This window comes from Stegostoma tigrinum, chromosome 1 (genome assembly GCF_030684315.1).
Source record: "Stegostoma tigrinum isolate sSteTig4 chromosome 1, sSteTig4.hap1, whole genome shotgun sequence".
In the NCBI taxonomy this organism is placed as follows: Eukaryota; Metazoa; Chordata; class Chondrichthyes; order Orectolobiformes; family Stegostomatidae; genus Stegostoma; species Stegostoma tigrinum.
This window is the reverse complement of record NC_081354.1, coordinates 180,457,917-180,481,697: the sequence shown is the minus strand read 5'-3', so window position 1 is coordinate 180,481,697 and position 23,781 is coordinate 180,457,917. Positions and strand designations below refer to the sequence as shown.

Here is a 23,781-nt window from a genome sequence, read left to right as displayed (position 1 = left end):
TTTGTTGGGATGATAAGTGGAGGCCCTATTGATCCCTCAAACACATGTAAAAGATATCTGAGATAATAAAATGTGAGGCTGGATGAACACAGCAGGCCAAGCAGCATCTCAGGAGCACAAAAGCTGACGTTTCAGGCCTAGACCCTTCATCAGATATCTGACCCTGTTCTGAAAAGGACTGTTTTTAACTTTTTTTTGCAGGATCTGGGTATCACTGATTGCCCATTTCTTATTGCCATGGAGAGAGTGATGGTGAGCTCTTTTCCTGACCCAGTCCAGTCCATGTAGTGTAGGTCACCCACACTGTTGTTGAGAAGCAAGTTCCAAGATTTTGACCCAGCGACACCGAAAGACCAACAGTATATTCCCAAATCAGGATGGTGTGTGGCTTAGAGGGGAATTTGCAGGTGGTGGCATTCCCATGTGTCTGCTGCCCTTTTCCCTCTAGATGGAAGTGGTCGTGGGTTTGGCAGGTTTTGAATGTCCCCTGGTGGCCTGATTTCTATTGCACGGTGGCTCAGTGGTTAGCGCTGCTACCTCACAACACCAGGGACACGGGTTCAATTCCACCCTCGGGCGACTGACTGTATGGAGTTTGCACATTCTCCCCGTGTCTGCATGGGTTTCTTCTGGGTGCTCCGGTTTCCTTCTACAGTCCAAAGAGGTGCAGACTGGGTGGACTGGCCATGCTAAATTGTCCGTAGTGTCCAGGGATGTTGTAGGCTAGGTGGATTACAGGGGTAAGGTAGAAGGGTCTGCGTGGACTCAATGGGCTGAATGGCCTGCTTCTACACTGTGGGGATTCTATGATCTTGTGGACACTGCACACTGCTGCCATTGAGTGTCGGTGACGGAGGGAATGGACGTTTAAGATGGTGGGTGGGGCGCTAATGCTTTGTGTTGTGCTTCCTGACTGTTCTTGGAGCTGCACCCGTCCAGGCATTCAAACTTGCTGATAGCAACTGAAGCAAAGGGATATGAGGAGTAATATCTTTTTTCACAAAGTGAGCTGTTGAGGTCGAGAGTCCTGTGGTGGAGGCAAGTTCTAATGGGTCACTCAAATGGGAATCAGGTTGCCGTTTTGAAGACAATAATTCTGGAGAGCAGGGACGGAGAAGTGCGCAAATTGAGATGCTCAGTTGGACAGCTGGTACAGAGCCAATGCCCTCTTTCTGCAGTATGACAACTCTGGGCTTCAGTGTCATCTAATGCTTACCCCTCAACCAACATCACCGAAACAAATGATCTGGTGATTAACTCCCTCCTGTGCATTTAGAGAGTCATGTTACGAAATAACACGCTGCCTTTTACGGACTTGCATTACTTTATTCCTGTTAAGTTAACTGTTACACATCGCTAAGGACTGCAAAGCTGTAGATGTAGTCAATAAGCCAGTAGGACATCATAAACCAGGGCCATAATGTTGAAATTTTAGCTTTAATCATTTTTATCAAAATCTGAGGTTAAACTTTCTGGATCTGCGTTACCAGCGGAGAGTGCTTGCCATGAGAGGTGTATTTTTTGGCTGCAGTGCCATTCATAACTTTGCTGAATATTTTTAAGGCAAAGATAGATAGATTTTTGAACAGTAAAGGAATTAGGGGCTATAGTGAACTGGTGGGTAAGTGGAGTTGAGTCTCAAAAAGATCAACCGTGATCCTACTGAATGGTTCAACGGGTCAGCTGGCCTACTGCTGCTCCTGGTTCGTATGTATTCTCTCAACACTGTCCCATCACTCATAGAATCATAAAATCCTCACTGTGCGGAAGCAGACCTTCCTGCCCATCGAATTCACACTGAACTTCCGAAGAGCATGCCACCCAGTCCATTTCCCTGCCCTGTCCGTGTAACCCTGCATTGCCCATGGCTAACCCACCTAGCCTACACACCCCTAGACACTTCGGGCAATTGAGCATGTCCAGTCCTCCTAACCTGCCTATCTCTGAACTGAGAGAGGAAAGCGGGGCGCCCAGACGAAAGCCACGCAGACACAGGGAGAATGTGCAAACTCCATTTAGACAGTCACCTGAAGCTGGAATCGAAACCGGGGCCCTGGCGCAGTGAGACAGCTTAACTCCCAGTGGAAATAACCCAGAAAAGAAAACAGTAGTACTTGGAAGTGAACACACTTTTTGTACTGAACATCCATGTTGAAATGTAGATCATGAGTTGGACCAGTATGTCTCATTCGCCAGTTTTACTTTGTTTTCTCTCTGGATTTAATCCAAAAATTCTCATGCCATCCTATTTAACAACAACCTATTGATTGGTCTGAAATATTGAAATGACCCCGAGCATCTACAGCTGTCACACTGGAAAGGCTTCCAGATTTCCATTGCTCTTTAACAAAGAGTGAGATAAAGTGCTTCTGGATTTCACTCTAAACTTTTTTTAAAAATTCATTAATAGGATGAGGGCGTCGCTGGCCAGGCAGCATTTATTGCCCATCCCTAATTGCCCAGAGTCAACCACATTGCTGTGGGTCTGGAGTCACACATAAGCCAGACCCAGTAAGGATGGCAGTTTTTTACCCCTAAAGGACATTAGTGAACCAGATGGGGTTTTTTCCCCAAACAATCATCAATGGATTCATGGTCATCATTAGATTCTTAATTCCAGATATTTTATTGAATTCAAATTCCACCATCCGCCGTGGTGGGATTCGAACCTGAATCCCCAGGATCTGATCTTGGTCTCTGGATTAACAGTCCAGTGTTAATAGCACTAGGCCATCGCCTCCCCTAACCGCCCTGCTCCACCAAGACTGAACATAAAACCGAAGCCATTGTGGTTGTGTATCATGCATGGGAGGCTATCTGCCGCTGAGTGCATCTATTACGCTTTATCCAATGCAGTTCCCTATCCTGTACTTCAATCATTACTAGATTCCCAAATCAGACAGTGATTACAGTTCACGAGGCGATTCAGACCATCTTGTCCAGCTGTTTTTACCCAGTGCCAGACGGAGGCCATGGCCTAGTGATATTATTGCTGGACCGTTAATCCTGAGACCCAATAATGTTCTGGGCAATTCAGCACTTTGAGCCTGCTCTTCCAGTTAATCTGATCATTATCTTGGCTTCAACTCCACTTTCCTGCCCGCTGTCCATGGCTGTTCAACCCATTACTAATTATAACCCTGTCTTTCTCCTCCTTAACTTTACTCAATGTGCCAGCAGCCACCACAATCTGGAGTAGTGAATTCACCTCTCATTATAGGTTTATCACACAAGAGCACACATCCCCTCTATGTCTGTGTTGTCAATCCACTTTCCCATCTTATGAGCCTCAATTTGATCTCTCATTCATCTAAACTCCAGACAGCTCTAAATCGCTGTTGATAAGACAAACCTCTCATCTCTGAAATCAACCTGCTGAACTTCCTCTGAATGACCTCCAATTCAATGACATCCCTCCTCAAGTGAGGGACCAAAACTGCAGCAGTCCAGCTGTGGTCTCAGTAATGCAATGTCACCTTCCAGGTGCTGTCACCAGGTAACTGCCCGACTGTTAGAACTATGACAAGAATGCCATTCTCCCCCCTCAAACATGCTCCGCTCTTCAGTAAGATCATGTTTGAACTGACGGTGGCATTGACTCCACTTCACTGTCTCGTCCCCAATACTCCCTTACTGATCAAAAACGTTTAAGCCTAAACAATGATACAGCGCCCACTGCTCACCGGCCAAGAGAATTCCACACAGTGATGATGCTCTGAGGAAAGGAATTCCTATTGAGTTCAGCACTTGCACTCTGTACCCTGGCCTCCTCTTTCTAGCAGTAGACCTTCATTTCGGCAGACTAACAGCATAATGCTGGCCTGCAGCAATCCAACGAAAAACATGCAAACAAAGGTAAAGAAATAATTCAAAGAAACAGAACAGAGGTAAGTTGAAGAATGAGGGACTTCAGTTTTCTCTGGAGACTGGAAAGTAGCTGGGGTCATTCCCCTTAAAAAAACGGGATATTTAATACATCTGTAGTTTTAACAAAAGTCAACAGGGCAAATCTTTATTCCACCGGCAAGTGAGTTGCTAATCAGCAGAAATAGATTCGGAACAATTGGCTAGAAATAAAGAGAATTCTTGATGCAGCAAATCACCATCATTTGGAATTCAATGCCTGAATGAATGGTGAATGGAGATTAATGATCAAATCATTGAATGGTTACAGCACAGAAGGATGACATTCAGCCCATCAAGTCATGCCAGCTTTCTGCTCTCATCTTGTAATTTTGATTATCATTCAAATGTACTCTGAGAGCCATGACTGAATCTGGTTGCACTGCACTCTCAGGTAGTGCATTCCAGATCCTAACCACTCACTGTATTAAAATCATTTTTTTATATTTTTATGATCCTGTAAGTGCTGGTAAATGGAACTAGTGTAGATTTAGAGCAGTTTTTATCAGTGAAGACTTGATGGGCCAAAGGAACTCTTCCATACTGTATGAGTCTATGATTCTATTTTCCTCATGTTGCAATAAGTTCTTTTGACATTTACATCAAATTGGTGTACTGTAGTTCACAAATATGCTGTCAGGAGTCCAACTGCTTCTCTCGATCTACTCTGTCCTGCCACCTTGATCAAATCTTCTCTCAAATCTAAACAGAACACCTCCACCTCTCCCCTTCAATTTATCCATGGAATCCGTTCTTGAAAATTTCTTTCTGCATGTTTTCCCATGCCTTCATATCCCTCCCTAAGGTGCTGTGCGGGACATTGGATACACAACATCCAGCTGAGGTTGAGAAAGTTTTCTTTTTGTTAGAAAGATTTACAATTCATTTCTTGCTTTTGTCTTCTCTGCCTCTATTAATGAAGCCCAGTATCCCAGTGACTTTTAAAAGGGGAATGAGATTATATTTGGAAAGTAAAATAAAGAATTTCTGGGCTGTGGTTAGAGGATAATGAATTGAGTTGAATTGGAAAGCTCTCTTAAGGAGGCAGCTTTGACACCAAGGGCCAATGAAATTAGCCAGGTATAGGGTAGTCATGTTTCTTGTCATGCCTCTTGGCAGATGACCATTTTGTGATTTGCCAGCATCAGTCATGAAACATAAGGAGACCTAAAGAAGGACACTCCACTTTTGTGAGGAGGATCTCTCATCACCTTTGAATATAAAGTAGATGTTCTCTCTATAATTACCATCTTTCACCTTAACAAGCATAAAACCCATCAGAGGAAATTAAAGGCACTTTGCCTAAATATACACTTAACAAAATCTTAATGGAATCTATTACTGCCATGTTTGACAGCTGCAGGTGCTACAGCTGCATTGAGACATCATTATGGTCCCAAGAGCTCTCTGATGTCGGATGAGCAAGAGCAAGATGAGAAAAGAAGAGCCAAATCATCGAAATGAGACTGGCAAATTAAATGCCAATAGATCCAATCTATCTCAGATCTTAAGAAATACGAACAAGAGTAGGTTGTAAGGCTCCTTGAGTTTTTTTCCATTGTTCAGTCAGATAATGACTGATCCATGACCTGAGCTCCATTGTCCTGTGTAATCCTCAGATAACTTGCTTTCAGAAAACATTTTCAATCAACCTATTCAGAGATGTTGGCACAAACCTCAGGAGCAGGTAGGACTTTAATGCAGGCCTCCTGGCTCAAAGGTAGGGACAGTACCTACACCACAAGAGCCAACTAGGCTTAATTAATACTTTCTAACCAACCCATTCAGAGATTTCAATGCACCTCTCTGGAATAGGTGAGCCTCCTCATTGCTTGTAAGTTTGGTAGAGGCAGAAAATTTCATAATGTTTAAGAAGTATTTAGATGGAGGGACATGGGCCAAGTGCAGGCAGGTAGGACTAGTTTATCTTGGGATTATGATCAGCATGGTCTGGTTGGACCGAAGGATCTGTTTGACTCTATGACTATGACTCGATGTGCACTTGTGATATTAAGGCATACGAGGCTATGGGATTAGAATAGTTAGGTGATTGTTTTTGACTGGCACAGATTTGATGGGCCGAATGGCCTTTTATTATTATTTCTTATGATCTGGGACAGATTGGAGCTATTGGCATTTAATTCGCAAGTCTCATTTCTATGATTTGGCGTTTTTTTTCTCATCTTGCTCTTTGCAAGGCAACATTCTCATCTGACATCTGGCTCTGCAAATCTTTCTGAGCACTACAAGGCATCTGGGTGGATACATGAATCAGAAGGGTTTAGAAGGATATAGGCCACATGTTGCCAAATGGGACTAGGTTTATTTCGGACATCTGGTCGGCAGGGAAGAGTTGGACCAAAGGGTCTGTTTCTGTGCTGCTCGTCTCTTTGACTCTAGTTTTTGAATTTCCTCCTGAAAATTACGGCCGTATCTGCTTTCTCTCAGGGCATTTTACACAAGAACATCTCATTTCATTTCAAACAAAAAATGTCCAGTCATCTCCCCGTCTGGCATTTTTGGTTGATTAATGTTAAAATCTCCCAGTGACTGATACTCCTGCAGCATAAACAGATATAAAGCACTAATAGGATTGACCTGCCTGGCCTTGAAGTGCCGGATTGCTGTTATCTTAACGGTTGCTCTTCATGTCTGAGCAAACGTCCTGAGCGCTGCTTGTAATGGTTGAACCTTTTCACCAACACTCTCAGATCCCGAGGAGGATTTTTAAGGGGATTACTTTCCCCTCCGGGATAATGGATTGGAGCTCCGCCAAATTACATGAAAAGCAAACCGCTTACAACGAAGCGACCGGATGAAAATAAGTGGTTCTGAAATGACTCTCTGTGATTATTGAAGCTAATCCTTTTGGTGAAACAGCAGGCGGGGGCAGGCGGGGCGACTCACAAAACCTTGCAGAAAGGAAACCCTGACTCGTGTCAACCCAGCGTCACCAGCAAGGGAGACACGTGTGAAAATGGGCAGAAGCAGAGAAAGAGCCCAGAGAGTAGGAAAGGGCTACACGCTTTGTAAGGGAAACGCCAAACAGGAATGAAATCTTGCTGTTTTCCAGGACGTGGGAAGGGAGTCATGTGTACAGGAATCCCTAAAGACTGTGAGCAGTGACTGACTCAGCCTGTGTGCCACACATTAATTATCTTACAGTTGATCATGTTATGATCCATGTAGCTTGACGAAGCGGAGCTGTTTTTAACTTTTCAATTATTCCAATGCAGAGGAAAATGTTTTCTTTTAAAACAGTGAAGGGTTGGGGAAGAGGGATTCATTGCCGTCGGCTCGTCCCTCGCCTCTCCAAAATTCAAATCATTTCTGCAGCATCTAAACACGATTTGACGCTCCACCACGGCTAATTCTGGGCTCTGTTCTTCCCTTCGTCAGTGCACTCAGGAATTGCAGTCCTGGCTGATCTCTTCACTTCATAGCCCAAAGCATTTTATCTTCCAAAACTGGCTGAATGAATAAAATGAGCTAATAAAGTGTGGAGCTGGATGAACGCAGTGGGCCAAGCAGCATCTCAGGAGCACAAAAGCTGACGTTTCGGGCCGAGATGGGGGTCTAGGCCTGAAACGACAGCTTTTGTGCTCCTGAGATGCTGCTGGGCCTGCTGTGTTCATCCAGCTCCACACTTTGTTATCTGGGATTCTCCAGCATCTGCAGTTCCCGTTATCCCGAATAAATTGAGCTTGCTGGATGTGGCGTTTCAATGGTCTTTACTTCCCACTTTGTTTGCCCACATCTCAACACACACAGACACATACATAGACACACAGACACATACATAGACACACAGACACACACACAGACACACAGACACACACACAGACACACAGACACACACACATACACACAGGCACATACATAGACACACAGACACACACACACACACACAGACACATACATAGACACACAGACACACACATACACAGACACATACATAGATACACAGACACATACATACACAGACACATACATAGACACACAGACACACACACACACAGACACATACACGTGCAGGCATACACACAAACATGCGGCACACATGCACAGACACACACACCCATCCATTCACACACTCACCCACACACACACACACACACACACACACACAATCAATCAATTCTGAGAATTTGAAACGCGACAAAGCACTTCTTATATCTTCACATTCCCTTGCCTACTTTCCTTTTCTTTATTTGTTGGTGCCGTCAGCCCTTCACTCATTCTGATTCAAGTTGCAATGAGGAAATAGGCCATTGGTCTTCAGTGTGAGCAGCTAGTTCTTATTATATTTGCGTGCCCTCTTCCCTTCTCCCACCATCTACTGTATCCCCCCATCCATCCACGAGTCTGACTTCATCTTAAATGTCAACATAATTTCAACCTGAACCAGTCATGTATTTCACAGCTCGCTACAAAAAGGAGTTTTTCCTGCCTTCTTTGCTGAATGATGCACACTATAGACAAGACCCTCTTCCTTGGAAGCCTTATATTCTCCATTGTTAATATTCAGTTGTATGTACCTTATAATGAACAAGCATGTTTCCTTCACAAAAAAAGACATAATGCTTAGAATATGCTATGGGACATTGTTTGGTCATGAAATATAAATCCTGTCTAGTACTGTGGTAATAGCACTGGGGACCCAGGGTCAATTCCACCTTTGGTCAACTGTCTGTGTGGAGTTTGCAAGTTCTTCCCGTATCTGTGTCAGTTTCCTTCAGGTGCTCAGGTTTCCTCCCACAGTCCAAAGATGTGCAGGGAGGACTGACCATGCTAAATTACCTCCTAGTGTTCAGGGATGGGCAGTCTATGTGATGAAGGATCTAGACCGGAAACATTAGCTTTCCTGCTCCTAAGATGCTGCTTGGCCTGCGGTGTTCATCCAGCTCTATACCTTGTTATCTCTAGCCATGGGAAATGCGTGGTTACAGGGATAGTGTCGACAGGATGGAGGGTTGGTGGAGACTTGGTGGGTCAATTGGCCTGCTCCAACACTGTAGGCATTCTATGACAAATATTTTCTTCCTTAAGTAAAAGCTTAGAGCACTGCTGAGTGTGTAGGGACGCTCCGACAGAAACCTGCAAGGGCCCTGACAAGCTTCCGACAAAGATTCCTGACTTCAGCCAACCTGATGTTGACCTCTATTTCCCCAAGACGAGACAGCAGAGAGGAGGTGTTCACGTGGGAAGGACTCAGTTGGGAGCCCTGCTCCAAAATATTATCCAGCAATCTCTACTAGGGACAGGCGGAGATACTATTGGGCTATTAGCACAGTGTGTGTGGACGGCAAATGGATGGCCGCATTTCAAGAGAACAGCTCACCACTACCTTCTTAAGGATAACTGGGGATGGGCAATGAATGCCAGGCCCACCCAGCAAAAACCACATCCCATGAATAAACAATCAAACAAACAATAAGCTAACCTGTTACGAAGCTTTTACAGTACACTCCATAGGAAGGTGACATCAGATTGAGTCTGAGCAACATGGTATTCCCAAGCTACCGAAGCTTAGCCCCAAGATGGGCCGGTGTTATCATGAGATAAATGATTAATTCTGCTGTTTGCGTTCCAGGAGACAATCCTACCGCACTGGGCAGGACATTGCAAACTGTGGGACTTGTCGAGACTGTGCCTGCATCATCTACAGGTAGAAGCACCCTTTATTTCTTCTGTCTAACATCTGACTGTGCTGTGCAGCAGAGAGCCAGTATTTTCAAATAGGCAAATAATGCTCCATTAAACGATGACAGTTCCGAGATAAATTTAGCTGTGTGTAGTTCTGCTCATTAGAGATATTCTGAATGCTTACACATTATTAGGCAGATCCACTCTCCAGGGATACAACCAATTCTCATCTATTTGTTGCCACTAATATATGTAGTTCATTAGGCAAGATTATTATCAACTGATCATTCCTGATAGCACAATCATTATTCGTAAAATAAGATCACTCATCTGGCCAGTGTAGAAAGCAGAAGAGAAATAGAAAAATAAGTAAAATTCTTCAATGAAAATGGCCCAATTTGGATCTGGGTGTCTACATGGGACATATCAGTGTTTAAATGACATTTTCACATCTTCCACAGTTTCCAGCGCTGACAATGGTCTACACTCTACTAAACAAAATATGTACCGAGTTGTGCTTTGAGTGGTTCAGCTCTTCATTGTACAAGAGTCGAACGAAGTGGAAAAAACTCAGTCCTCTGCGTGGGAGAGGGGGGGTAGGTGTTGGTGCAGGGTGGGCAGGCTCAGATCACCCCATAGAGAGAGACTGGACAGAGTCAGGCTGCTTTCTTTACAGCAGCAAAGGCTGAGAGGGCACTGATCGAGGGGTATAAGATTACGAGGGGTATGGACAGGGAAGCAGGAGTTCCCCATAGTTGAAGGGTCAAGAACATAGGGGCATTATTTTAAAGTGAAAGGCAGGAGGTTGAGGGGATTTGAGGAAAAACATGTTCACCCAGAAGGTGGTAGCTGTCTGGAATGCTCTACCTGGGAAGGTATTTGAGAAAGGGAGCCTCACAACCTTCAAAAAATACTTGGAAAAGCACTTGAAATGTCATAACATTCCTGGCACCAGGGACCCAGGTTCTATTCCATCTTCAGGTGTCTGTCTGTGTGGAGTTTGCACATTCTCCCTGTACCTGCGAGAATTTCCTCCAGGTGCTCCAGTTTCCTCCCAAGTCGAAAGACATGCAGGCTAGGTGGATTGGCCATGCTAAATTGCCCATAGTGTTCAGGCATGTTTTGCTTAGGTGGGTCATAGGGGGATAGGTCTGGGTGGGATGCACTGAGGTTCGGTGTGGACTTGTTGGGCCGAAGGGCCTGTTTCCACACTGTACAGAGTCTATGATTCCATGATTCTATGAAAGTTCCTGCAAAATCCAAAGATGTGCAGACTAGGTAGATTGGCCATTCTAAGTTGCCTATAGTGTTCAGGGGTGTGTAGATTCAGTGGGTTATAGCTGGGATGCTGTGAGGGTTGGTGTTGACTTGTTGGGCCCAAGAGCCTGTTTCCACACTGTAGGGATTCTATTCTATGATGAAAGTGAGATCAGTGGAGATAGACTGGCACAGACTCGATGGGCTGAGAGGCCATTTCTCTACTATATGACTTTATGACACAGGGTTGGGGGGGGGGATCTTACCAGTTGGTCAACTGTTTGCTCAAATAAGAGATGCGTGAAAGCCTAGGTCATAAATTCCACGCCTGTGTTACCAGTGAGTGACCCTTTTATAGAAAAATGAAGCAACTCATGATGGGGCAATCAAATAGGGAACTAAGCCCAAGGGCAATGCTACATTTTCCCTTTCTTGGCGAGGCTGGGAAAACTTGAACTCTTGACATTCGAATATCTAACATGTTTGAGGTACATCATCTGTAGCATACTTTCATATTTACACAGGATGCTTCGGAGGCGGTACAGAAAAGATTTACCAGGATGTTGCCTGGTATGGGGGATTTTAGCTGTGAAGAAAGGTTGAATAGACTGGGTTTGTTTTCACTGAAATGCAGGAGGTTGAGGGGCGACCTGATAGAAGTTTATAAGATTGTGAATGGCATGGATTGAGTGGGAAGTATGAGGCTTTCTCTCTGGGTGGGGGAGGGGCAATTATTGGGGGACACAGGTTCAGGGGTTAAGTTTAAAAGAGATGTGTGGAGGCAGGTTTTTCACACAAAGGGTGGTGAGTGCCTGAAATGCATTGCCAGAGGAGGTGATGGAGGCAGACACAAGAGCAGCTTTCACAAAGCATCTGGGCAAATACATGAATAGGAAGGGAATAGAGGGATATGATCCTGTAAGCGAAGACAGTTTTAGTATGGAGGGCAAAATATGTTGAATATGTTGGTGTAGGCTTGGAGGGCTGAAGGGCCTGTTCCTATGCTGAATTGTTCTTTGTTTGTAGGACCATGTGAATTGACTGGAGAAGATGGTATTAAGAGAACTAGGGAGAATTGGGGACAGTAGATAGAGATGAGCAAAATTACATTGTAAAAGGAAAACTGTTGCCAACAGCTGAAGGATTAATGCGGGGCCACAGATTTAAAATGTTTGGCAGAAGAACCAGAGATCAAATAAGAGGACACAGTGCGGAGCTGGAGGAACACAGCAAGCCAGGCAGCCATTTCTGAAGAAGAGTCCCGATCCAAAATGTCAACTTTCCTGCTCCTCTGACGTTGCCATCCAGCTCCACACTGTGTTTTCTCTGACTGTAGCATCAACAGCTCTTACTATCCATGATACTAGAGGACAATTGTTTTTATGTATTAATCTCATGTAATAATATATTATAATTTGCATTGGAACTTCAGATGAGGTTTGGATACAGATCCAGTAAACTTCAAGGTGAAACAGGATAAACACCAGAAGGAATAAAAATGCTGCGGGTACTCAAGGAAAGATCAAAATTAGTGGAACTAGCAGGATTGTGCTTTGAAAAAGCTTGCATGGATCCTTTGTGCTGAATGTTCTCACTCTGTGCTGTGTTATTCTCTGATTCTGGACCTAAAATGGCCTCTGACCAAGGCCTATCCCATGGCAGTTACGCTGACCACCAGGAACAGCAGCACTTGGCATGATATTCACTCCCTGTCACTGCAGCAACTCCGTGGTGGCAGCCTCACCTTCAAAGTTAGAAAGTTTGGTGACTCCCAGGCTGACACGAGAGACGTGAACACATGATCCAGGTCTGACAATCCCTGTGTGTTTCTGACAGAGTGACGCACCGTTGGAGGTCTGATTGCTTGTTAAAACCTTCCCATGGTGCAATGCAAAGAGGAATGCAAAGTTGCAGTCTCCCCAGTCTCCTTGCCAACAGCAAAGCAACAGCAATGAGCCAGATGATCTGAGAGCTGTTTATGGGAGCTTGCTGTCCCCACACTGTGTTGCCACATTTGCAAACATGGCTCCCATCCTGAGCTCTGAGGCACTTTGAGACTTGATGGGGTTGAGAGAGAAACCTGAGAGTTTCAAGTCATGCTGAGATTGTACAGGACATTGGTGAGGCCACTTCTGGAGTACTGTGTGCAGTTCTGGTCGCCCTGTTATCGGAAGGATATTATTCAACTGGAGAGGGTTCAGAAAAGGTTTACCAGAATGCTGCTGTGTTAATAGAGGGTTTGGGGTATAAAAACAGACTGGAAAAACTTTTCACTGGAGCACAGGAGATTGAGGGGTGACCTTAAACACGTTTATAAAAACATGAGGAGCATAGAAAGGTGAATAACAAGGGTCTTTTCCTTAGGGTAGGAGAGTTCAAAACTTGGGGTTATATTCTTAGGGTGAGAGAGGAAAGATTTAAAAAGGACACGAGGGACAAATCTTTCACACAGAGTGGCTTGTGTGTGGAATAAACTGCCAGAGGAAGCAGTAGATGCAGATACAGTTGCAACATTTAAAAGACATTTGGATAAGTCCATGAATCGGAAGGGTTTGGAGGGATATGGGCCAAGCGCAGGCAGGTGGGACTGGTTTAGTTTGAGAACATGACCAGCATGGACTAGACGGAATGGAGGGTCTATTTCCGTGCTGTACAACTCTCTGACTCTAAGTAATTCTTTCCAAAAGCTCTGGCATCATCCAGGTAATTCAGTGCAGGGGTATTCCAATGTTAAGTAGCACTGGAAGGGCCTCTTCTGTACTGTATGATTGCTGGAGCCTTGTTTTAAAAAAAGTTTGCCCCAAATTCAGTGAACAAAGCAGTGAAATCTCAGCACATCTTAATTCACCGTTTGGTGCTGAGTCCTAACTTAGCTCGATTATGAAGGGTTAATTGGTCAATGTCCAATGATTGTAATTAGTAACTACATCCCTGCCCCTTTTGTTTGCTGGTTATTGAATGCAGATCACTTTGCTAAAAATGACAGGATGTGAACATAAATCAGCTTACAGCATTGTGGCACAGGCCATTTAATCATTAATCCCACAACTAATCCCAAACTATGATTGCGCATACAATTTTCTGGAATTATGGAATGTACTTGCAAAAGCCATATTTTACTAGGCAACTTACAGCCTGCACCAAGCCAACAGCTGCTCCAGCCTTGATGCAAAACATACAGTAGACCAACCGAGAATGTATGGATAGGAGAAACAGGGCTGATTTGAAAGTATCACACGGGGGAGGAACTGGGAATAGAGGTAACGAGTTTCAAATCATAATCCTTAAAGAGTCAGACTCACTGTCAGAGACATGGAGAGGTGTAATTCTACTGGGAAAGAACTCAGAATCAATGTCTTTTACCTGTCTGAACTTCTGCATTTATAGACCTTGCAGTTCACAGCCCAATCGCTTTAGTTATTTCAGGGCATGACTTTGACACCTGTCTTGGTCTCAGAAAGTTGCTGGTGAATCCAGTTTGGGAGCGGTGACCATTGGGAAACAGAGGAGAAAATCCAACCTGGAAGTGACAGCTCTGGCTGTCAACTCCTCTTGCATACTTTTAAGTCTAATTCGGAGTTGTCCCTTCGTTTCTATGTTCCACTGGTTTTGCACTGAGTCTAGGATTGGGGGAATCAGTGAGGCGAGTTGCAGGAGAAGATAGGGTGAGGGCAACTTGGTTCAAGAAGCCAAGTGAGGTTCAGGAAGGGGAGCTGGCGTAGGCAGTGATGATCAGGGCTCCTTTCGATAGACACAGGGGCCTGAAGAGTTAGATCTCCTTTTGCCTGACACCAGTTTTCACAGCAAAATCGGTGCCCTTGACCTCCCCACCAACATCGCCCCCACCTCCTCCCACTGCAGTCGTACCAGTAGGCACAGGATGAGGCCAAGGGCAGCCAGACACCTCTCCTGCTCTGCGTAATATTTCAGACTGGTCAGGGGCAGGCAGATGGGTGGCAGGAAGGTCACCACTGGATGATTATGTCCTCGATGGAGTTTAATAGATTGAGGGGAGATCTTATTGAAACTTACAGAATACTGAGAGGCCTGTATATACTGGACACGGAGAAGATGCTTCCACGAGTACGAGAGATGAGGACCAGAGGGCACAGTCTCAGAGTGAGGGGACAACCCAATCAAGGATGAGGAAGAATTTCTTCAGCCAGAGGGTGGTGAATTTGTGGAACTCATTGCCACAGAAGGCTGCGGAGGACAGGTCATTGAGTGTATTTAAGGCAGAGATAGACAGGTTCTTGATTGACGAGGGACTCAAAGGTTACAGAGAGAAGGCAGGAAAATGGGCTTGAGAAACACACCAGCCATAACTGAATGGTGGGAATGGAATCAATGAGCCAAATGGTCTTCATCTGCTCCCTATAGTCTAATGTGCCCCTTCTTCATCAAATCCACTCGTGCCATGTTTTAATTCAATTGTGGCTGATCTTAAAGTACAAAACAACTTTCCTGCCGTTCCCATAACCCATGAGAGACCAAAAATCTGCCCAATTTTATGAGCGCCATCGTGTGTTGTGTGTATGTGTGTGTGTGTTTGTGTGTGTGCATGTGTTTCTGTGTGAACGGCGTGTGTGTTTGTGCATGTGCCAGGTATGTCCATATGTATGTCTGCACACCAGAGTGTGTCTGGGGTAGGTACATGAATGTGTACGTGTGTGTGTGTAAGAGAGAGAGAGAGAGAGGGAGAATGTGGATGCGGATGCAGTGGTGTGACAGTGTGTGTGGTATGGCTGAGTGTCCTTGCAGGTGAGTGTGCAAATGTGCAGGGTGAGGGACTGAAATCACAACCCACCCCCAATGTTGCTCCTGACTTGGGCGCTTGGCTTCTGATCCAAACACTGCAGCCACATGTATGACCTGACCACAGCAGTGTGGGCGAATGGCCATGTCAGTGTACGTGAATGGAAGTTTGAGTGTGTCTGAATGGAAATGTGTATTTGTGCCTGGGGCTAACAGGATCAAAGGATTCTTTGGGAGAAGTGGGATCTGGCTATTGAGTTTGCTGGTCAGTTAATATCATAATGAATGGTGGAACAGTCTCAAACGGCAAAATTGTCTATTCCTGCTCGTATTTTCTTTATTTCTGTGGATGCAAGTGTGTGTGTGTGGGAATGAAAATGTGTGGGGGTTGCTAAAGGAATCAAAGGATATGGGGGGCAAGCAGGAACACACTCTTGAATTGAATGATCAGCTATGATCATACTGAACAGCAGAGCAGGCTTGAAGGATCAAATGGCCTCCTCCTGCTCATTTTTCTATGCTTCTCTGAATGAGGGTGCATGTATGTGAATTGGAATAAGTGGGTGAATGGGACTGTGTTTGCATGAATGGGTGTGCGTGTGTGTGAGCGAGAGAGTGAATGGCTGTGTGTGTGTGTGTGTGTGTGTGTGTGTTTGTGTGTGTGTGTGTGTGTGTGTGTGTGTGTGTGAGAGAGAGAGAGAGAGAGACGGGGAGAGTGTGTGTGAGTAAGTGAATGGCTGTGTGTGTATGTGAGTTCCAGCTGATGATATCTGTTGAGATTGGACATTTGCTCTCCTGTGAATCCAGTAATGCTGCTTCGTGATTTAGTGACATTTCACTGAGGCACACAGGTTTAATGATGGAAAGGTTCCGCTGCGCTAAGTTTCAAATTGATACACTTTTTCATCAGGCAAAGTGCAAACCCAGACTCAAGAAACCACTGGCTCATTCAACATAAGGAAATGTCAGAATCAACTGAATAAGTTTGGATGTAAAACAGGTGACTCAGCAGTTTGGCAGTTCCCAAAAGTGCGCTGTGGATAATTACAGGCACATGGCTCATGATTTCTCTGGCTGCGCACTCATTTCATCAAGAGTAATATTGCAATATTTCACTGCAATATTTTCCACAGTCTACAAAATAGACTGGAACTATAGTGGAGAGAAAGTCACTCCCTCTGCCCATGGCTCTGAAAGGGCTGCCAGCTGCAGTTGGCAGGAGGTTGCACTGCATGACGTCCTAACTCTCACAGTCCCCCTCACCTACCATCTCCCCACGTACTCCCAACACATCCAGCCTCATGCCTAGTCCAACACAAGCTCCATGACCCAATCAATTGGTGGCATGGTGGCTTAATGGTAAGCACTGCTGTCTCACAGCACCAGGACCCAGGTTCGATTCCACTCTGGGGTGACTGTCTGTGCGGAGTTCGCACATTGCCCCTGAATCTGTGTGGGTTTCCTCCCGGTGCTCCAGTTTCCTCCTACAGTCCAAAGGTGTGCAGGCTAGATGGATTGGCAATGCTACAATTTGCCAGTAGTGTTCAGGGATATGGAGATTAGGTTGGTTCCTGGGGATGGGTTAGTGTGGACTTGTTGGGCCAAAGGGCCTGTTTCCCCACTACAGGGTTTCTATGATGATCTATGACTGTCAAACTGCTATTACACAAACCCAGAGATAGTAGGAACTGCAGATGCCGGAGAATCCGAAATAACAAGGTATAGAGGTGGATGAACTCAGCAGGAACGCTGATGTTTTGAGCCTAGACCCTTCATCAGAAATGGGGGAGGGGAGGAGAAGGGGGTTCTGAAATAAATAGGGAGCTCGGTTCGCAATAAACAACAGCACCTCCCAGTCGCAAACCACTTCAACTCCCCCTCCCATTCCTCAGATGACATGTCCATCCTGGGCCTCCTGCAGTGCCACAATGATGCCACCCGAAGGTTGCAGGAACAGCAACTCATATTCCGCTTGGGAACCCTGCAGCCCAATGGTATCAATGTGGACTTCACCAGCTTCAAAATCTCCCCTCCCCCCACTGCATCCCAAAGCCAGCCCTGCTCGTCCCCACCCCCCTAACCTGTTCTTCCTCTCACCTGTCCCCTCCTCCCACCTCAAGCCACACCCCCATTTTCTACCCACTAACCTCAGCCTGCCCCCTTGACCTGTCCGTCTTCCCTGGACTCACCTATCTCCTCCCTACCTCCCTAACTACACTCACCTTTACCGGCTCCATCCATACTGGCTCTTTGACTTGTGTGTCTCCTCTCCACCTATCTTCTTCTCTATCCATCTTTAATCCGATTCCCCCTCTCTCCCGATTTATTTCAGAACCCCTTCCCCTGCCCCATTTCTGATGAAGGGTTTCGGCTCAAAACGCCAGCTTTCCTGCTGCTATGATGCTGCTTGGCCTGCTGTGTTCATCCAGCTCTACACCTTGTCACCTCTATTACACAAACGTTACTAATACTAACTACAATTTTATAACTTATGAGAAATGCAAAAACATGTAATTACTTTTTAATGCCCCCTTTTCTTCCAGATTTGCTGTCCTGGGGTGTGATGGAAGTACTATATGTACTCTAATGATATGTCCAAAATTATAAGGAGCCTAGATGATTGGACACAGAAGGCCCGGGATCTATCATTAGGGGGATACAGTTACAGTAGGTCGTGAGAGGTATAGGTGGGGAAATGTAGCCTCCACATGATGGTGCGAGTCTGGAACTCACTGCTTGAAAAAGTGGTAGAGGCAGAAACCCTCACTACATTCAAAAATGATTAGGACCCTTCTGATCTGTAACCTAAAAGTTGGAAAATAGGGTTATTTGCCACTGGTGGGATGAAGCAGGGAGTGGGGAATTGTGAGTGTGTTTGTTTCGTTCATATGGCTGGACGTGTGTGTGTGTGTGTGTGTGTGTGTGTGTGTGTGTGTGTGTGTGTGTGTGTTTGTGCTGGTTTCGGTCATGCCAGCAGCATGGGTTCAATTCCTTCACTGGCAGCTTCTCCTTTGCCACCTTTCCCTTCAATTGAGTCGTGGTCACTGTCAGGTTAAACCACCACCAGACATTGTCTGTCTAATGAGAGGGCAGCCCTCTGCCTGCTAAGACCTTTACTTTCATTTGACAGTTGGGTAAACAGGATGGGCTGAATGGCTCCCTTTATGAGCTGTAAATCTTTCTGCTTCTATAGGTTTATGATAATCCTGGAGATTATAAGACAATGCCAAAAGATTTACAAACCTATGCTCTGTGCAGTGTACACTGTGTTAGCCTCCTCATTGTCTTTATCCATCTTCGGTCCGCCTCCCCCTCTCTCCCTATTTATTCCAGTTCCCTCCCCCCATCCCCCTCTCTGATGAAGGGTCTAGGCCCGAAACGTCAGCTTTTGTGCTCCTGAGATGCTGCTTGGCCTGCTGTGTTCATCCAGCCTCACATTTTATTATCTTGGAATCTCCAGCATCTGCAGTTCCCATTATCTCTGAGAATATTCAGACATCCTGTTATCCCTTTACCTAAACTATGGGCTAGTGTATTATTAGCAATTTCACTCACCATTCTAGCAGGAACTCTGTCTGAGAGAACATGGTTTCATGCCTTACAAAGGATGAAACACAAAGAGTGTGTGTGTGAGAGTGCATATGTCTGTGAGTGAGTACGTGTGTGTGTGTGTGTGTGTGTGTGTGTGTGTGTGTGTGTGTGTGTGTGAGAGAGAGAGAGTGACTGCGTGCATGTGTGTGTGAGAAAGAGAGACAGAAAGTGACACAATGAGAGATGTGAGATATAGCACTTCGAAAGTCACGGCCTGCAACTGAAGAAGTAGTTAAAAAAAGGAACTCCTGCTTTATATTTCCGCTGATCCCACATTTCTTGAGTTTGTTTTGTACGGCTATAAAATGTATGTTTATTAACATTTAAATAAGAACAAGGCACTGTACCAAATCCAAGGACCCTCCCAGACCAAGGCATCCAAGCTGCTGGGGATGGGCATTAGCAGAGCGAGGTGAAAGTATGAGCATCAGAGCCAGGTGTAAGCATTATGCAAGTTGGCACAAATGGCATTAGTGGCATCATGCCACCAGCACAGCTGTGTGCTCAGAGGGGCATGCATAAATATCTGTTCAAGAACTGAGTTGAAGGTTATGAAATGCTCACACAGCCTGCAGTCAGTGTGCTGGCCAAGTGATGCATCACATGCTGAATGCAACTGGCAAGAGGACTGGGGCTGAGAGGTTAGATTAGCGTCCTGGAGTTTCATACAATTAGTTTCAGTAATAGGTGAGAACTCTCCCAGACTGTTTAAAACAAGAAGCATATGGACTTGCTGGGAATTTTTAAATAAGAGCAGAGTGTGCCTACTCTTGATGAAACCAGTAGGTGTATTGTGTCCTGTTCTGGACATCACACTTCAGGAAGGATGCAAAGGCCTTGGAAGAGATACAAAGAAAGTTTCCCAAAGTGTACAAAGAATGAGGAATGTCAGCAATGTCAAAAGTGTAGAAACTCTGCAATTGTTTCTGTCACAGAGGAGAAGGATATTAGAGCTCTCGAAAAACTATGCCTGGTTTCGGAAAAGTAGATCATGTTTCTGATGGCAGAACCAGAAGTCATCAATTTAAGGTGAGAGACAAAAATTGAAGAGTGGTGATGAGGATAAGGCAGTAGCTGCGGACCCTCACTGTATGAAGGGGTGGTGGAAGCAAATTTAAACATGACTTTAAATGGCGAACTGGATATTACGTGCAAAAGAATAAATAAGGACTGAATTAAGGAAAACAAGAGATAAGGAAAAAGGAAAGGCACGGGATGATTTGGACAGCTGTGGAAAAGAGCAGGAATTATTACTGTGAGGTAATTTTATTATCCTCCCAGTTACAGTGCCCTGTTACAAATTATGCACAATAGGATTCAGTCAATGGATATATACTTGGTTTGGTTGTATTGTGTCTCACTGAAAAGCAACTAATTTTAGGCATTTAGAGGTAAGCAGCAAGCCAAGTGAGGTTGAAAAAGCTTCAAATGGAGTTTGCAATGAATAGCAGCAGTGCTAGCCATCATTAATCTTCATCTTATGCCTCCCTTGTCTCCTCTCTCTCAGAATTCAGCACATTCTTCGGCAGTTTCATTGTTGCAAGGACCAGAATAACTGAATAATTAACCAGCAATTAATCTTTAGCCGACAATGCTCTCTAAAAAGGAAGGCTGAATTTGTTTAACTCGTTCACTGTGCACCGTTTATCCTATATTCCCCTCTTCTTCTCTGAAAGGAGCAGACTCCATAACGAATACTGAATTTCCCTTGTGTCTTTAAAACAAATTGAGTACAGGATTGCACAATCTTACTTCATTTGTACAGGATCTTGGTCAGACTGCTCCAGGAGTAACGTGTGTAGTTTTGGTCTCCTTGCCTCAAGGGGATATTATTGTCATACAGTGAATGCAATTAAAGTTCATCAGACTAGTTCCTGGGATGGTGGAACAGATGTGTTCTGACAGATTGGACAGACTGGGTCTATATCCTGTAGAGTTTCGAAGAATGAGAGGTAATCTGTACAAAATACTTATATGCAGCTCAGACGCCTTTCCTGGAGGATTCGAAAACCAGGGAATGGTATTCAGGTCCAATATGAGGAGAAATTACTTTACCCAGAGGGTTATGAACCTTTGAAATTCTCTATCACAGAGGGCTGTGGAGGTTCAGTGCCAGAATATGTTTTAAGGTAGACATTGATAGGTTTTCAATTATCAGTGATATAACAGTGTTATGAAGATAGGGTGAGGAAAAGGCATTGCAATGTTTGGTTAGAGACCAAAAAAAAACTACAGACGCTGGAATCCAAGGCAGACAAATAGGATGCTGGAAGAACACAGCAAGCCAGGATGCAAGAAAGGAGAAGTCAATGTTTTGGGTATTACACTTTTTGGATTGGACTTGATCGCATTGAATTACAGGACAGGCTTGATGGGCTGAATGGCCTACTGTTCTCATGTTCCTATGTACCTCACCCTGAGGTGTGTTACTGCATGTGATATTTGGGGAAATTTAAAACTGAGGCATATGTGGGGGGAATTGGCCCCACAGATAAATAGTTAAGAGGGCGTGAGGGGGAGAAAGGTTTGGAGAGAATTCTAGAGCTTAGGGATTTACCAATTCTATATGGCAACCAATGGGGGAGCAATCAAATTGGGAAATTTTAGAAGGAAAAAAACTAGCAGAAATCTATAAATGATGGAAGTGGTTCAATCTTGTCTTGTACATCTGAAAATGAAACTCCAGTTTGGCCCAACATCATCATTTCCAATGCATTCTCTAGTTTAGAAATCCTGGAGGGTTGGGGAGCTGCAGCAGGTTACCGAGGCAAGGGATTTGAACACAATAGTGCCAAGAATTTCTAATTGAGTGGGTTCCCAGTAATGATGAGTTCTGCCAGCATTGTGGAAAGGCAAATCAAGGCAAGACTTATACACTTCATGGTAAAGTCCTGAGGAGTGTTGCTGAACAAAGAGACTTTGGAGTGCAGGTTCGTAGCTCCTCGAAAGTAGAGTGGCAGGTAGACAGGATAGTGAAGAAGGTGTTTGGTGTGCTTGCCTTTATTGGTCAGTGCATCGAGTACAGGAGTTGGGAGGTCATGTAGTAGCTGTACGTGACATTGGTTAGGGGACTTTTGGAATAATGCATATAATTCTGGTCTCCCTGTGTTAGGAAGGATGTTGTGAAACTTGAAAGGGTTCAGAAAAGATTTACAAGGATGTTGCCAGGGTTAGAAGGCTTGAGCTATAGGGAGAGGCTGAATAGGCTGGGTCTATTTTCCTTGGAGCGTCGGATGCTGCTGGGTGATCTTATCGAGGGTTATAAAATCATGAGGGGCATGGATAGAGTGAATAGCCAAAGTCTTTTCCCGGGGTGTGGGCGTCCAAAACTAGAGGGCACAGGTTTAAGATGAGATGGGAAAGATTTAAAAGGGACCTACGAGGCAAATTTTTCACGCAGAAGGTGGTGCGTGTGTGGAATGGGATGCCAGAGGAAGTGGCGGAGCCTGGTACAATTACAACATTTATAAGGCATCTGGATGGGTATATGAATAGGAACAGTTTAAAGAGATATCAGCCAAATGCTGGCAAATGGGACTAAATTAATTTAGGATCTTTGGTCAGCATGGACAAGTTGGACAGAAGGGTCTTTTTCTGTGCGTATATCTCTCTGACTCTATCTTGTTTATTCATCCAGGTGACTTTTGTTGATGTCTGAGCTCATTTGATAACAGATAGGGCAAACATTGGAGGGTGGTGTGCGCAGCAAAGCCTGATTCATACATCCTGGCTTCAGTTTGCAGAAGAAACCAATGCACAGTCGTGAAGAGATGGGAATTGTTCTTCAGGGCAATACTTTGACCAACCGGACCTGACCAGCCTAGTTTAAATTTTAAAGAAAGCGTGGCAGGCAACTGTCAGTCATCATCTAACCGGTGCATTCTCCACGGCAGCACCTTGGTCAATCAAAGCTTATTTGTCAACTAGTTGGTACGTTCTTCTCATAAAGTACAAAACTGTGGTTCCCCTTTGTGTTGGCATTCTCATCAATGTGCTGAGAAGCGCAAGACAGAAAAACATCAAAGAAATGTCTTTTTTTCAGCAGTAGTCATGTTCTATAAAACTGAGTGACTATTTATATCCTCATTGATTCAGAATAATAAAATACATTATACAAAATAGCACAGCAAGCATTGCCTTTCCAGTTTGCTCTTTTTAGTTTGACTCATTCGTTCAGTCGCTGTTATTGTCATGTCATCTGAAGACTCTGCTGTGCCATTTGCCTGTTACACACTGTTGGCTTCCTAAAGTGGTTGGAGCTGGGACAGCACTATGTTTTGGGTACATGGCATACACTCTTTTTTTACGTCATATCACTCAAGTCAAATCAGCAACTTATTATTCCAATAGATGGGAAATGGTACATTGTCATTGGGTGTGTTGCACTGAGGTGTCATCTTCCAGGTGAAACATTAAACTGAGGGCCATCTACTTGTGTAGATAGGTGAGATGTAAGGAAGCTTCCCCCCAACTCAGGACATATTTCACATCAATTGGCAAATATTTATCCTTCAATCAGCATAACTGTGGGAGGTCAGGGACACTGATGATGTTTCTCGCTCCCATAGCTGTGGTAAGTGTGTACACATTCAGCTTCTGAAGGAGGTTGTTGCAGCACTGAAGAAAGAA

General features: G+C 44.7%; 2 protein-coding genes across 5 annotated transcripts in view; one reads left to right on the top strand and one right to left on the bottom strand.

Moving 5' to 3' along the window:
* LOC125454992 (dedicator of cytokinesis protein 2-like) overlaps positions 1-23,781 on the bottom strand; it is a 1,138,509-nt gene that overhangs the window by 606,251 nt on the left and 508,477 nt on the right. The gene's annotated exons all lie outside the window — the stretch shown is intronic.
* The window catches only part of LOC125453402 (INSYN2B protein-like), a 133,485-nt gene that overhangs the window by 52,050 nt on the left and 57,654 nt on the right, over positions 1-23,781 (top strand). The window contains exon 3 of one of the 2 annotated variants that reach the window (XM_059650440.1): positions 9,500-9,571. In XM_059650440.1, coding sequence (XP_059506423.1) covers positions 9,500-9,571 — 72 coding nt within the window. Of the gene's footprint in view, positions 1-9,496; positions 9,572-23,781 lie in introns of both variants that reach the window. The other variant, XM_048532933.1, reaches the window with a different exon arrangement.